This window comes from Corvus kubaryi, unplaced genomic scaffold, assembly GCF_017639235.1.
Source record: "Corvus kubaryi isolate FWS band 111438036 unplaced genomic scaffold, C.kubaryi_AGA036_p1.0 133, whole genome shotgun sequence".
Lineage (NCBI taxonomy): Eukaryota > Metazoa > Chordata > Aves > Passeriformes > Corvidae > Corvus > Corvus kubaryi.
In genome coordinates, this window is record NW_024580667.1 from 22,702,957 (window position 1) to 22,714,550 (window position 11,594).

Sequence of the window (11,594 nt, forward strand, 5' to 3'; positions counted from 1 at the left end):
TTTCTTTCTTTCTTTCTTTCTTTCTTTCTTTCTTTCTTTCTTTCTTTCTTTTTCTTTCTTTCTTTCTTTCTTTCTTTCTTTTTCTGTATTTCTTTCTTTCTCTTTCTCTTTCTCTTTCTCTCTCTTTCTCTTCTTCCTCTTCTTTTCCTAATTGCTAGGAATAGTACACTTTTGGTATCCCTATAGACACTGTGGCTAGGTATTTCTTTCACTCATCTAGCAAGGTAAATTTCAACTGGGACTAGGGTAGTGCAAGTTAATAATTTTGCCAATACATAAGCTGGCACCTGACTCTACTGCAAACGCTTACTTGAAGTACTTTATTAGAGGGAAAAGGAGACCCCTGGGGATATGAATATAACAACATAATGGACAGAGCTGCAGGGAGCAGGCAAAGTAATTCTGAGGGGTGATGACCCCCTACACACAACTCAATGGAGCACTCATGCAGAGAGCTGGTAATGAACCTAGTTCTCAACAGCAGAAATTTCATTAGAAAAAAATGTCTACTAATGTGCTTATCCCTTATTAACAGATTCTGCAATACCACATGATGGGAAAGCTGCTTTTGTTAAAAGTTGAGAACAAAGAACTCAAAATTCCTCGCAGGCTTTTCAGTGCATCTTTCCCTGCAAGGAAGATGTATTTGTTGCTGCTTGCTTCTTGGGAACCAAAATAGCCTTAGAACTGACCATGTGTTGCAAATAGAGAAAACTGTGTAAATGCCAGGCTGACAGTCCCCTCACTGCCCCTGTGTCATCTCCCACAGTGATCCAGATTTGTGTTGGCTTACACACAGCATTAGAAACTGTGGGTGTTATGTGTTGTGTCTGTTCTAATCTTCCACCAGCCACCACCAAAAAGCTAGTCCCGTTTCTCCATACCTCATGTGGACCTGTAAAACCCTGATGCTGTCTTCATGTCAGCTGAAGTACTTACAGATCCATGGAGATGTTGCATGCAGCTCAGCAGAGACTATAGGACCCTGGCTCCCAAAGAGGTAGAAAAAGGGCACTCCCAGCTTTATCACAGAGTGACTGCCAGACAGAAGGGATGGTGTGGTCAGTTACAGCACAGACACATGGCACACAGGCACCCCCAAGGGTACACCTTCCCCTTTACAGGAAAGCTTGGTTGGGTGAAGGATGTACTGAAAACACCAAGACTTCCTCTGCACTACAGCTTATTGCAAGTTCAGTCAGGATTTGGTTCCCTTTAGTGCCAGTCTTCACATGCTGGCTCAGGCAGAACAAAGAGACGTGCAGTCTGGAAGAACCCAGCATGTTCTGGAAGCAAGAAAACAAGGTATTCTGGGAGAGGCATACCAGAAGACAGTGTCTGCTCTTAGGACATCTTTGGCTCTGCCCAAAGAAACGATTGCAAGATGTACACCCCATGATTAAGCTTCTGTCTCACTCTGCCATAGATGCTGTGCACTTGATACAACTGACTTAAAGTCAGCAGGGACAATGAAAATGTGTGGACTACAGAGCTTGTCAGGGTCACTTCTGCGCTCCAGCCTGCAGCCTACCTCATTGTGTTGACATGTATCTTAAGCAAGTTAATTGTTTGCAAAGACCTATGGAAGGTGAATACATGCCAATGATGCTGTAAGGGCCTGAACTCTAATTGTAAGAGCATTTCTGGCTGTTTCCAAACGAAAAAGTCTACTCACCTGCTGAGCTGCTTTACATTATTTTTGAGAATCCATGCTCCTAGACGAGAACTCAGTTTTTCAGCTAATGTAGCTTTATTGAAGACCTTATACATTTTGCTGTGAATTCAGTTCAGTACAGTCTCACTTGCTGCCTTTTGTTGTTTTGGTTCGGGGGTTTTTGGTTTTGTTTGTTTGTTTGTTTTTGTTGTTTTTGTTTGGTTTTTTTTTTCCAGTGAAATACCCATGTGGAAAAATACCAGTGCTGGCAAAAAAAAATTCAACTGCAAAAGGGAGAATAGTAGGTGGTTTAATCTGTCCTCCAGGTGAATGTCCATGGCAAGTGAGTTTTCAAAAATCTTTAATTGCTTTTATTTTTTTTAATTTCCTTTTGGAATCACTATCTTAAATTCATTGCTTTAAATCTATCATGTAAAAATTCATAAAAAGTGCCATGTCTTGATAACCAAATTCCTTCTTCATCCATAGGCAGCAGATCTACCTATTTCACTTAGGCACTTTAGCCTTGTTCTGGAGTACCTAGTTGCATAGGAGTAGAGTGGTAGCACAGTTGTCTCTATCTCCTGACTCTTTAGTCCTTTACTGCCAGCAAGAATTTTAGTTGCAGCTTCCAGGGATACACTCTGGGCCATAATAGGTAGGGTCCATACTGCAAGATGAAGAAAATGTCAATGGGAAGATTTCCCCTGCTAAGTTGGGAATGTCATGCAGTCAGCATGGTATTGTCAAACACAGTTGCATAAAGGGACAGAAAGAAGCAATATGAAACCCATCTCTACTGAGATTTATGTCAAGCACATTTGATATGAGACAAATTTGCTTTATGTTGGCAGGCCCTTATAATACAGGATCAGAGAGAAAAGTGTGGTGGTACCCTGCTTTCCCCAGAGTGGGTGGTCACTGCAGCTCACTGTTTGGAGTATATGCACCCTAAACAGCTTCGGGTGAGACTGGGTATGTATCTTCCCCTCCTCATCTTATCAAGGTGGTGGCAGATTCTCGTCCTGATAAAACCAGATTTGAAGGCTTTGGTAGTACAAGGTACTTGTCCTTAGAGGTGTCAAACAAGAAACACTTTATATCCTCAAACTTCTCAGGAATCAAGGAGCTACCTGACGTGACTTGCAATTAATAACTTTTCCAGGTGAACACAAAATAAATGTCGATGAGAAAACCGAGCAAGAAAGTGGAGTCGCCAGGATGATCATTCATGAAGGATACACAAATGGACAAGTCAATAATGATATTGCCCTCCTGAACCTGGAAACACCAGTGAACCTCACTGACTATGTGGTACCAATATGTTTGCCTGAGAAAAGGTTTGCTGTGTATGAACTGTCCACCATCAAGTTCTCCACAGTAAGCGGATGGGGACGCCTAATAGATGGAGGTGCCACCTCTTCTGTTCTGATGAGAGTTGATCTGCCACGTGTGAAGACACAAGAATGTGAAAAGGAGACCAATTTAAATATTACAGAGAATATGTTCTGTGCAGGAGACCTGTCTGGGGCTAAGGACTCCTGCAAAGGAGACAGCGGTGGTCCTCATGCTACACAGTACAAGAACACTTGGTTTCTGACTGGGATTGTCAGCTGGGGAAAGGGCTGTGCTGTTGAAGGCAGCTATGGGGTTTACACAAGGGTATCCAAATACATTGATTGGTTGAAGAAGCACATGGACTGATGATGTTGAGCCAGAACATTTCCAGGTTGTGTTATTGCCCCCCAATCCCTCTGTACCATTTTCCTATTGAAGGATTTCTTCATTATCTTAGATATGTGATATATGTCATACCCACAACACTATTAAAAATTTGAAGTAAGCCTAAGGCCTACTTGAATACATAAAATAATTTCCCTCTCAGTGTTGTTTGTAAACTTTATATCTTGTCTAGCAGGCACAGAATGACCATAACAAATCAGGCACAATGTTCCTCCTGTTCTGCATCCATTTCTGCTAAAGAACAGAGCTAGATGCTAAGAGAAAGACTGTCAGCAACACGTCATGCAGACCATAAGCCTTCCTCCAGCTACTCTCTCAACTTCTGGTAATCAGTGAAGTACAGACTTCCTGAGCCAGAAGTTGCATTAGATTGAACAGTCATGAATGAACGTGTTGTCCGTAATTGTATGCAATCTCCTTTGAACACATTTATGCTTCTGGCTTTCATAACTTCCTATGCTATGGATCCTGCAATATAATGATGAAATAGCAGAAAAAAAAAATTGAAAATGTGTTTCTTTTAGCTTATGTTAAAATAGCTTTCTCCTGCAGTTGCAGTGGCAACAGGGAGATTTGAGGGGGAGGAACTGCAGACACTCTCCAGGACAAGAAATCTGGGAAAAGGTTGATTCCATATTTACAGGTCTGCTAAGAAAACTTGATTTAAATCTTGTTGCACCAAGCATTATTGCTGTAAGGCTAGTAAGTGCAATATTTAACCCTATATTTATAAGTGGTGAAGAATACCACTGATTTAATCTTATATTTGCCTTGGTATTACGCTTGTAAATACAAAGAGCACAAATGAAAGGGAATGGGGTTTTTTTATCAGTTGTCCAGTATAATCTCAATTGTACTCTCTATCCTGAGATCTAAATCCAGAACAGGGTAATTGTCTAACTCTCTGTGAAACACTGACTAAATACCATTCAGTAAAGTCTTAAGGCATAAATGATAGAACCTGAAGCTCTCTGAAAACATATACAGTTAAAAAATTTACTTTCTAACCTTAGCATGAAAACACTGATAAGGTGAGGAAGATAAAACTGAACTAGAAGATTGGAAAACAGTTTAACTATCTCATGCAGAATCTATGTTCTAGATTGTTCAAATAATGCAGAATATCAACTCAATCACAAAAGCTTATCAGCAAATAGAACACAATTGATCATACTCTATTATTAGGGGAAAACAGTGTCATTGTATGGCACATATACCATGCAATACTGAACATCCTATACCCACTTTACTGGCGGAGAAGAAAGTTATACTGTTCATTGAAGTAGTGAAATGAACTGGGAAAGGCAGCAAATTTCAGAGACCTGAAAAACAAGAGACGTTACAGTATTCAAACCTGCACTAGAGGTTCTCCTTACTCCTAAAGAGAGTCAACTGTCAAGGACAAAGCTTTAAGTAGTGACCAGCAAATAAAGCCTCATTTTCACTTAGATTAAGTGCTCGGCACTGTAAATCCATCCCTGACGACCCCTCAAGGTAGAATAGTTTGTGTATTTCATGATTCACAAGATGCTTTCTCCTCTGTAACATTCCAGTGAAAATACTGACATTTATGAACAAATCATCTCGTAGAAAAAGGGTAAAACGCTGAAAGAAATCAGTACTAATAATGGCTGTACGAAGCGACGTTTCAAAACAAATCTGGGTTTTAGATATATTTTTCATATAACAGCTTGCTTAAGCAAGCCGAGAAGATAAAGGAGACCTGATGGCTGACTCTGGAAGCACCGAAGTCGTGGCCTCCGCAGCGCACTGTGAACTCCCTGCAAGAAAGGGGAGATTGAGGCCAGCTGCCGGCGAGCGCCCGGCCGAGGTCACTGGTCCGAAGCGCGGAGCCCAGGGGTTACGGTGCTGGACGTGGGACACGGCTGGGAGCAGCAGGGATGGCGGCTGCTGTGGGCTGGGAGCCTGGCTTCGCCCAGCGCCGGGCCGGGGCCACGCCAGCTCGTGCAGGGGACGATTCACTTCCCTTCCTCCAAAATAAAAGGTGCCATTCAAAACTAAGCAAAACAAACCCCACGCTGCCTTGGGCTTTAAAAAAATAAAGAACAAAAAGAAGAGGAGCCTCATCCCTCCCGACTGAGAAATCCCGCCGAGGCTGTCACCCTGTCCCGGCGCTTCCGCTATTTCTGGGCAGGGTGAAGCAACGCTGCTTCAGTCTCACCCCGCCCGAGGGGTTGAAGACTTCGGCTCCCGTCCGTCCCGTCCGTCCCGTCCGTCCGTGCCGGGAGCGGCATCCGCGGGCGCGCCGCGCTGCCATGGCCGGCCGCCTGCTGCTCCTCCTGCTCTGCGCCGCGCTGCCCGCCCAGCTCCGCGCTCAGGGAGGCGGTAAGGCGGCTCCTTTCCCATGTTTTCGGGAGGGGGGATTCCCCATTCCCGGCAGTCTTCGGGGGGAGGCAAGGGGCTGCCGGGTGAACGCCGGTGGCGGGTCAATGCTGCGGGCCGGGGGCGCGCACCGGGAGAGTCGCAGGAGCCGCGGCGGCGGGGAAAGGGAGCGGGCACCCCACGGCTCGTCTTCCCCGGCGGGTTCGGTTTCCACACGGCTGAAGGCTTATCAGCACCTGTGCCGACCCCGCACACCGGGGGCAGGGCGCTGCTCGGGCATCTCGGGGATGGGGTAGGGAAATGGGATTGCCTGTCGTTCGCATCGGGAGGACAGCTGCCCTCGCAGCCTGAGATGCTCTCGTGTGTCAGGGGAAATCTGGCCAAGCCTTGGTTGGATGCATTTGGCCGTGGAGGGGCTAGGGCACAGGGGGGAGCAGGTCCCGCTGCCCTCTGTGCCACCAGGGTCAACGCCTAAGTCCAAGGCAGCATCAGCAAGCGACTTTTCCAAAGCTGTTAACTCTTCCTTCAATGAGTCAGACTGCTTGGGGTTTAAAACAAGGTCTTTGGCATGTTTCTGGAATCCTGCTTCAGCTGACAAATGCCTGCTGCTCCTTGATGTCTCTAAAGAAGGAAGCATGACAGAGAGCTTGGGAAAAGGAACGAGCAGCCTCAGAAGACTAATGGTCTAGGTCAAGTTTTCAAAAACATCCGCTTACGCGGGTGGCATGAAAGCAAAGGAATATGGAGGTGATAACCCCACCGGCTGTGTCCTGTCACTTTCCTGTCACTGAAGAGAGGGATTTAAGGGCAAATAAGATAGTGGGTGAATGAACTAAGAGTTGCTGAGCTGCAAGTTAAAAGCACTTTCTGTAAGCTTTCCTTGAGCCTTTTCAAAGTAAGTGGGGCTTCAAATTAGGCATGGGATTGCTTAATATAAATAACACAAATAGAATTTGTCTCCCTGTGGATGATCCACCAATTTCAGTGAAAGCAGAATAAGTCTCCTCTGTGCTCACTTGGAGGATATTAGGGTATATAATTACTATTAGCAAGTTTATTTATCATTGAATTAAACTGTATGGAGAATGCTCCAGAAGGTATGTGCAAGCCTCCCAATGATCATAAGCCATTGTCCTTGAAGTCTCATCTGTAGGACACTCTTCCACACTCCAGCCTGTGATTGGAAAGTATTTTTTCTATGTAAATTCCAGGTGGCAGAATTTGATTAAATGCCAGATTCCAAACTCTTCACACTTTCCTACAACATATACTTTCTACAGGGTAGTTGGCAACTTATTGACTCCAGTGCTGTTTTTATTCTTCCTGCCTGGTAAGTTGTTCACAAGTCACTGGAGAGTAATGCTGTTGTTCACACAGGCAAGTGCCTGAGATGAGTTTAATGTCTCTGATCCTCCAGTTTAAATCAACAGCTACCTGAATCTTGAAGGTAGCAGATTTCAGGCTGATGTGACACCAAGCTTTTCAGAAATAAAACAACTCAGCAAACTGACTTAAGGCTGTACTTTCTTGCTAAAGCTGATATTCATTTACTTCTGCTCTTTGTAAAATCTTATAAGGTAGCTGCCTTAGCTCTCCATGCACATATATCAGGAAGGCAGGTACATTTTTACAGGCAATTGGGAGGTGCTGTCAAGAGGGTACGAAGATCCCAGGGCAGTGCAGTGGGATTTGGAGTGGTGAAGAGCCATAGAACTCATACATGGCCTTTTTCCATCTGTTAGAAGACTCATTGCTGCCTCTTGAGTGGCATTTAGTTTCTGCAACACAAGCCCATGGAGCAGACACATACAACGTGGTGTTGCCTGGCGGTCAGCTTTAAAAACAAATCAAGGAATGTAATCTCCCCAGCATTCAGTGAAAGTCATTCTATTCAAAACTGAGTCTTGAGCAGGAGCAACAGTAATATAAGCCCTCATTGACAACCTGCATGTTCTTATTTTCAAGATTCAAAAGAGTAGGAGAGAACTTTGGGGGCCTACATTTTGTTCTGAGGCTACTGATTCTCTGAGAGATCTGAGATGTATCTCTCAGAGATAGATCTCAGAGAGAGATCTGAGAGATCCTGGGATGTATCAGCCTGTGTGAGGACTAACCTCACAGGTAATGTTGTGTACAGATGCTGTGGTCTGTTTTGACTTTGTTTCTACTTCACTTATTTGTCGTGACTCTTTTGCACCACCAAATGTTACCCGCCTGTATCATTTTTCTCTGCTATCTAGTATTCATCAAGAAAGAAAATGCTGACAAGTTCTTGGAAAGAGCAAAACGTGCTAACTCTTTCTTCGAGGAATTGAAGAAAGGGAATATTGAAAGAGAGTGCAATGAGGAGCGCTGCTCAAAAGAAGAAGCAAGAGAAGCTTTCGAAGACCAGGAGAAAACTGTAAGGATGAACTAATATTAAACATAGGTCTATATATTTCCTGTTTTAAAATTACTATTCAAGTCCTTTGAGCTAGTCATCAAAACTCACAAGTTGTTCCAAATCACTTAACATGAAGAACAAATAGTGACTGACTGTGGGTGGAATTGCTAAGGCATTTATCATCCCATAACAGACTTAATTTAGCTCTTGCAAGGCCAGCCCGTGTTAAAGCCTCCATTCTTTTACCTGTTCTGATCTGTTTAATTGCCATTGAGAGTTGTTTGACCTTCAATGGCTTTATTGCTCCCAGTGTTGGAAATACGTTCAGCCTATCTGTGTGACATAGCTGAGTGCCATGATTGTGGTCAAGGCAGTCCATGGGAAGTCTAAGAAGGCAAATGCTGACATGGGACTTCATGGTGGAATTTAACTGAACTTACTTCAAGCAGCTTTGCTTGTAATTTTGTAGCACTCTTTATGTGAATTGAGAGAATGTGTGCTGTGAACAGTTCTTAAATGCCTCAATGTTGATTGGAATGAAGTTTGTGTGACTCTTGTGTCACCTGCCCTACCCCAATGGCTTGCTTAACTTTAGACAGAAATGTGATTTGTTCCCAAGCTCAAGGGAAAGTTAAAGAGATGGGGCAGCTGTGTGGCCTGGAGTCAGTGGAAAAGGTGATATTGCAAACATAGACTGTAGCTATGTGGCTGTTTAGAACTGCTCTGAAACTGGAGCTAAGGCCAGATTCACTTCTCTTTAGCATTACTCGATGGCCAGAATATTCTTGGAGTGGCCCTGAGGTGTCCTGGGTGGGGAGTCGCGGGTGCATCGCCAGTGTACTTCAGATCATGAATGTTGACTTACCTATAACAGAACCGGCACAGCCTGTTCTGCCTGGTGGCCAGATGTCACTGGAAAGCACTGTCTTGGACATACAGCATCCTGCAGTCCTCAGTGCAGACAGAAAGGAGAACACAAATCAGACAAAATATTTTAAATGTCAGGATCTGTGAGGTCCTGATTGATGGGAGTATGGGGTGGAGATCGAGGCTGAGAATTTGACATTATGGGAATATAAGTGAATTCAGTCAAAACTGGTGGAAAGATAGTTATGCAAGAAATCAAGTGGCTTATGCTGAGTGAGTCACACTGGGAAATCTCTAAGGAGGTTCAGGTATTTCTGAAAAATGCATGAGCCTTGTTTCTGTAAAGCTGGGCACCATATGGATCATATGATTTTAAGTTATTAAATGGTAGTGGTGGGCTGCAAGGCACTGTATGTACCTATATTGTAAATATTTCTTTTAATAATTGTTAGCTGCAAATATCCTGTGTATGAAAAGTCTAATATTTTTCTGAGGATTCCAGTAATTTTTATCTAACTCTATTTCCTTTTATTACCCATTTCCCACACTTACCTGTAGGAGGAATTCTGGAACATCTATGTAGGTAAGAAACAATCTGTGTTTGTTTAGAAGATTAAGCTTCTTTATTGCAAGGTTTGAAAGGATGCACCTCTTAAGTAACCCCTTCCTGCTCCCTTGCTTCCTCTCTTTTCCCTCTGGGACACCCTCACATTGTGTTTCCTCTGAAAAAGGAATCTGATTTACTGCCTGCTGTTACTTGAACCCAATCGCTTCATTTGAAGGTAAGGTTCAGCTGTCTCCAGTTGCTGGGCTGACCTTTGTCCTCTCAAAAAAAGAACAGTGGTCCTTTGCATGCAAAGGACAGTGAGAAGCAGAAACTCTGTGTGGGACTGCCAGATAGTTTTCTTTCAGAGGGGCATCCCCAGATGGGTGTTTTCAAGATGCAAAGAGTCACAGATAAGGATGTCTCTTAAATGCTATAACCAACACAAAGTTAAATTGCATTGCACAGTCACTTGCCGGTTTCCTGTCACCTTCCATGCCAGAGTGTTATAGAGCATTTTGTGGGATGTGTTTTTTACAGAACTGTTTGGTATTCAAGGAAAATATGCCAGTAGATCAGCAAATACTACCTAACAGTCTTTTCTGTTTTTTTATCTAAATATGTGAGTTTTATTTTTTAGGATTCTAGTATTTGTAAGTACTGTGTGGGAACAGATTTTTAATGTATTAGTGTTTGATAACATGTTCCCCAGAAAGTATATGTCCAGTTTGCACCCTAGGAGGAGTACCTCAAAAATGTTGACCAAAGACAGATCAGCTTTGTGTTTTGGAATCTGCAGAAAAACCAAGACAGTTGCCATGAAGAAGACACAGACTTTCACAATCCTCTAAGCAGGGGATGAACTCTGCAACCTACAGACTGAAATTTCAAGCAAACCCTGTGTCAGTGTTACAGTAAATAGGATTGGAATATTTCAAACCATTTTCTCATGAGAATACAAGCAGCAGAATATCAGTGCCAGTGCTCTTAGCAAAAATGTCAGTTTTCATACCTTTTAAACCACAGCCCTCAAATGCTTAATGGGTGTTCAGAAGTATTGAAAACCACAGCTACGTTCAGCCAAGTTACTAGAACAATTTGCTCTTGCTTCCTTTTTTGTAGGGGATTATGCAATTTGTGCAATATTGATATAAAACTCATTACCACAGCTGCAGCTACAGTGTAGGGTAAGACTAAATAAGTGTGTTTTCTAACACTAGGATGCTGCTTAGGTAAGATCACTACAGAATAGAATGCTATGGCACTGCAGAGGAGGAAGAAACCAGAAGTTATGATGTAGGCCTTGAGTCTGTCTTTTTTTTGGTTAATGTTGGTCTTGCCTTCCCTCTGGAAGGGACATCAGTTTCCAGAGCCTCCATGGCTGGAGCATTTGGAGAGCTATTGGTTTTGGCCACATGCAGGTAGAAAAGGGATCTTAATGTAAGGGTGCAGGACACAAAGCCCGGTAATTGTTCCCTGTGGCAGACAAAGCTGCAGCAGATGAGATCACAGTCCAGAAATACCACAGAGGGAGCATGCTGCATCCTTAGGATGAGTAGTTTCTTGCATGTTGTTTCCACTATGGGCATTGCTGTTTCAGGGGCTCCAAAGAGGGGCAGAACAGGTGGTGAAATAGGAGGATGAGATAATGTTATCTAAAGCAGAAAATTATCGAGCATCACTTTTCTGGATATCCTGCATTTTGTATGAAACAGTGCAGAAAGTATAAGGAAATGCAAGAAGCCAGAAGTTCAATATCTTTAGGCAGTAATTGCAATGTAGAAATGTCCTCTTCTCTTACAGGCTTCACTGTATATATATGCTGACCACAATTACAGTATCACAGAATATTCTGATTTGGAGGGACCCACGAAGATCATTGAGTCCAACCCTTAAATGAATGGCCCATACAGGGATCAAATCCACAACCCTGTCCATATTAGCACCATGCTCTAACCAACTAAGCTAATCTCTTTACCTTCCCACAAAAAAAGGCTTGTGTACACACCGTCGTAGAGTGGCCACCAAAAAGAGATTGCAAAACTGAGGATATGTAGATG

At 43.3% G+C, this 11,594-nt stretch overlaps 2 protein-coding genes across 2 annotated transcripts in view; both read left to right on the plus strand.

Moving 5' to 3' along the window:
* Positions 1 to 3,527, plus strand: part of F7 (coagulation factor VII) — an 8,820-nt gene extending 5,293 nt beyond the window's left edge. The window contains exons 6-8 of the mRNA XM_042039094.1: positions 1,891 to 1,997; positions 2,509 to 2,629; positions 2,820 to 3,527. Of these exons, the coding sequence (XP_041895028.1) occupies positions 1,891 to 1,997; positions 2,509 to 2,629; positions 2,820 to 3,358 (767 nt within the window). The 3' untranslated portion in view covers positions 3,359 to 3,527. The remainder of the gene's footprint in view (positions 1 to 1,890; positions 1,998 to 2,508; positions 2,630 to 2,819) is intronic.
* Positions 3,528 to 5,356: 1,829 nt separating this feature from the next.
* On the plus strand, positions 5,357 to 11,588 carry LOC121669751 (coagulation factor X-like). Its single transcript, XM_042039162.1, has 3 exons — positions 5,357 to 5,743; positions 7,981 to 8,141; positions 9,549 to 11,588. Exons 1-3 carry the CDS (start codon positions 5,674 to 5,676, stop codon positions 9,597 to 9,599), a joined length of 282 nt encoding a protein of 93 aa, XP_041895096.1. The 5' UTR covers positions 5,357 to 5,673; the 3' UTR covers positions 9,600 to 11,588.
* Positions 11,589 to 11,594: the final 6 nt, after the last annotated feature.

What these genes read in the sequence shown, in the direction of transcription:
- LOC121669751 (XM_042039162.1), top strand. Translation starts at nt 5,674, where the DNA reads ATGGCCGGCCGCCTGCTGCTCCTCCTGCTCTGCGCCGCGCTGCCCGCC. An exon ending in GCTCCGCGCTCAGGGAGGCG is followed by an intron (nt 5,744 to 7,980) that starts GTAAGGCGGCTC and finishes TCTGCTATCTAG; the next exon opens with TATTCATCAAGAAAGAAAAT. An exon ending in TCGAAGACCAGGAGAAAACT is followed by an intron (nt 8,142 to 9,548) that starts GTAAGGATGAAC and finishes ACTTACCTGTAG; the next exon opens with GAGGAATTCTGGAACATCTA.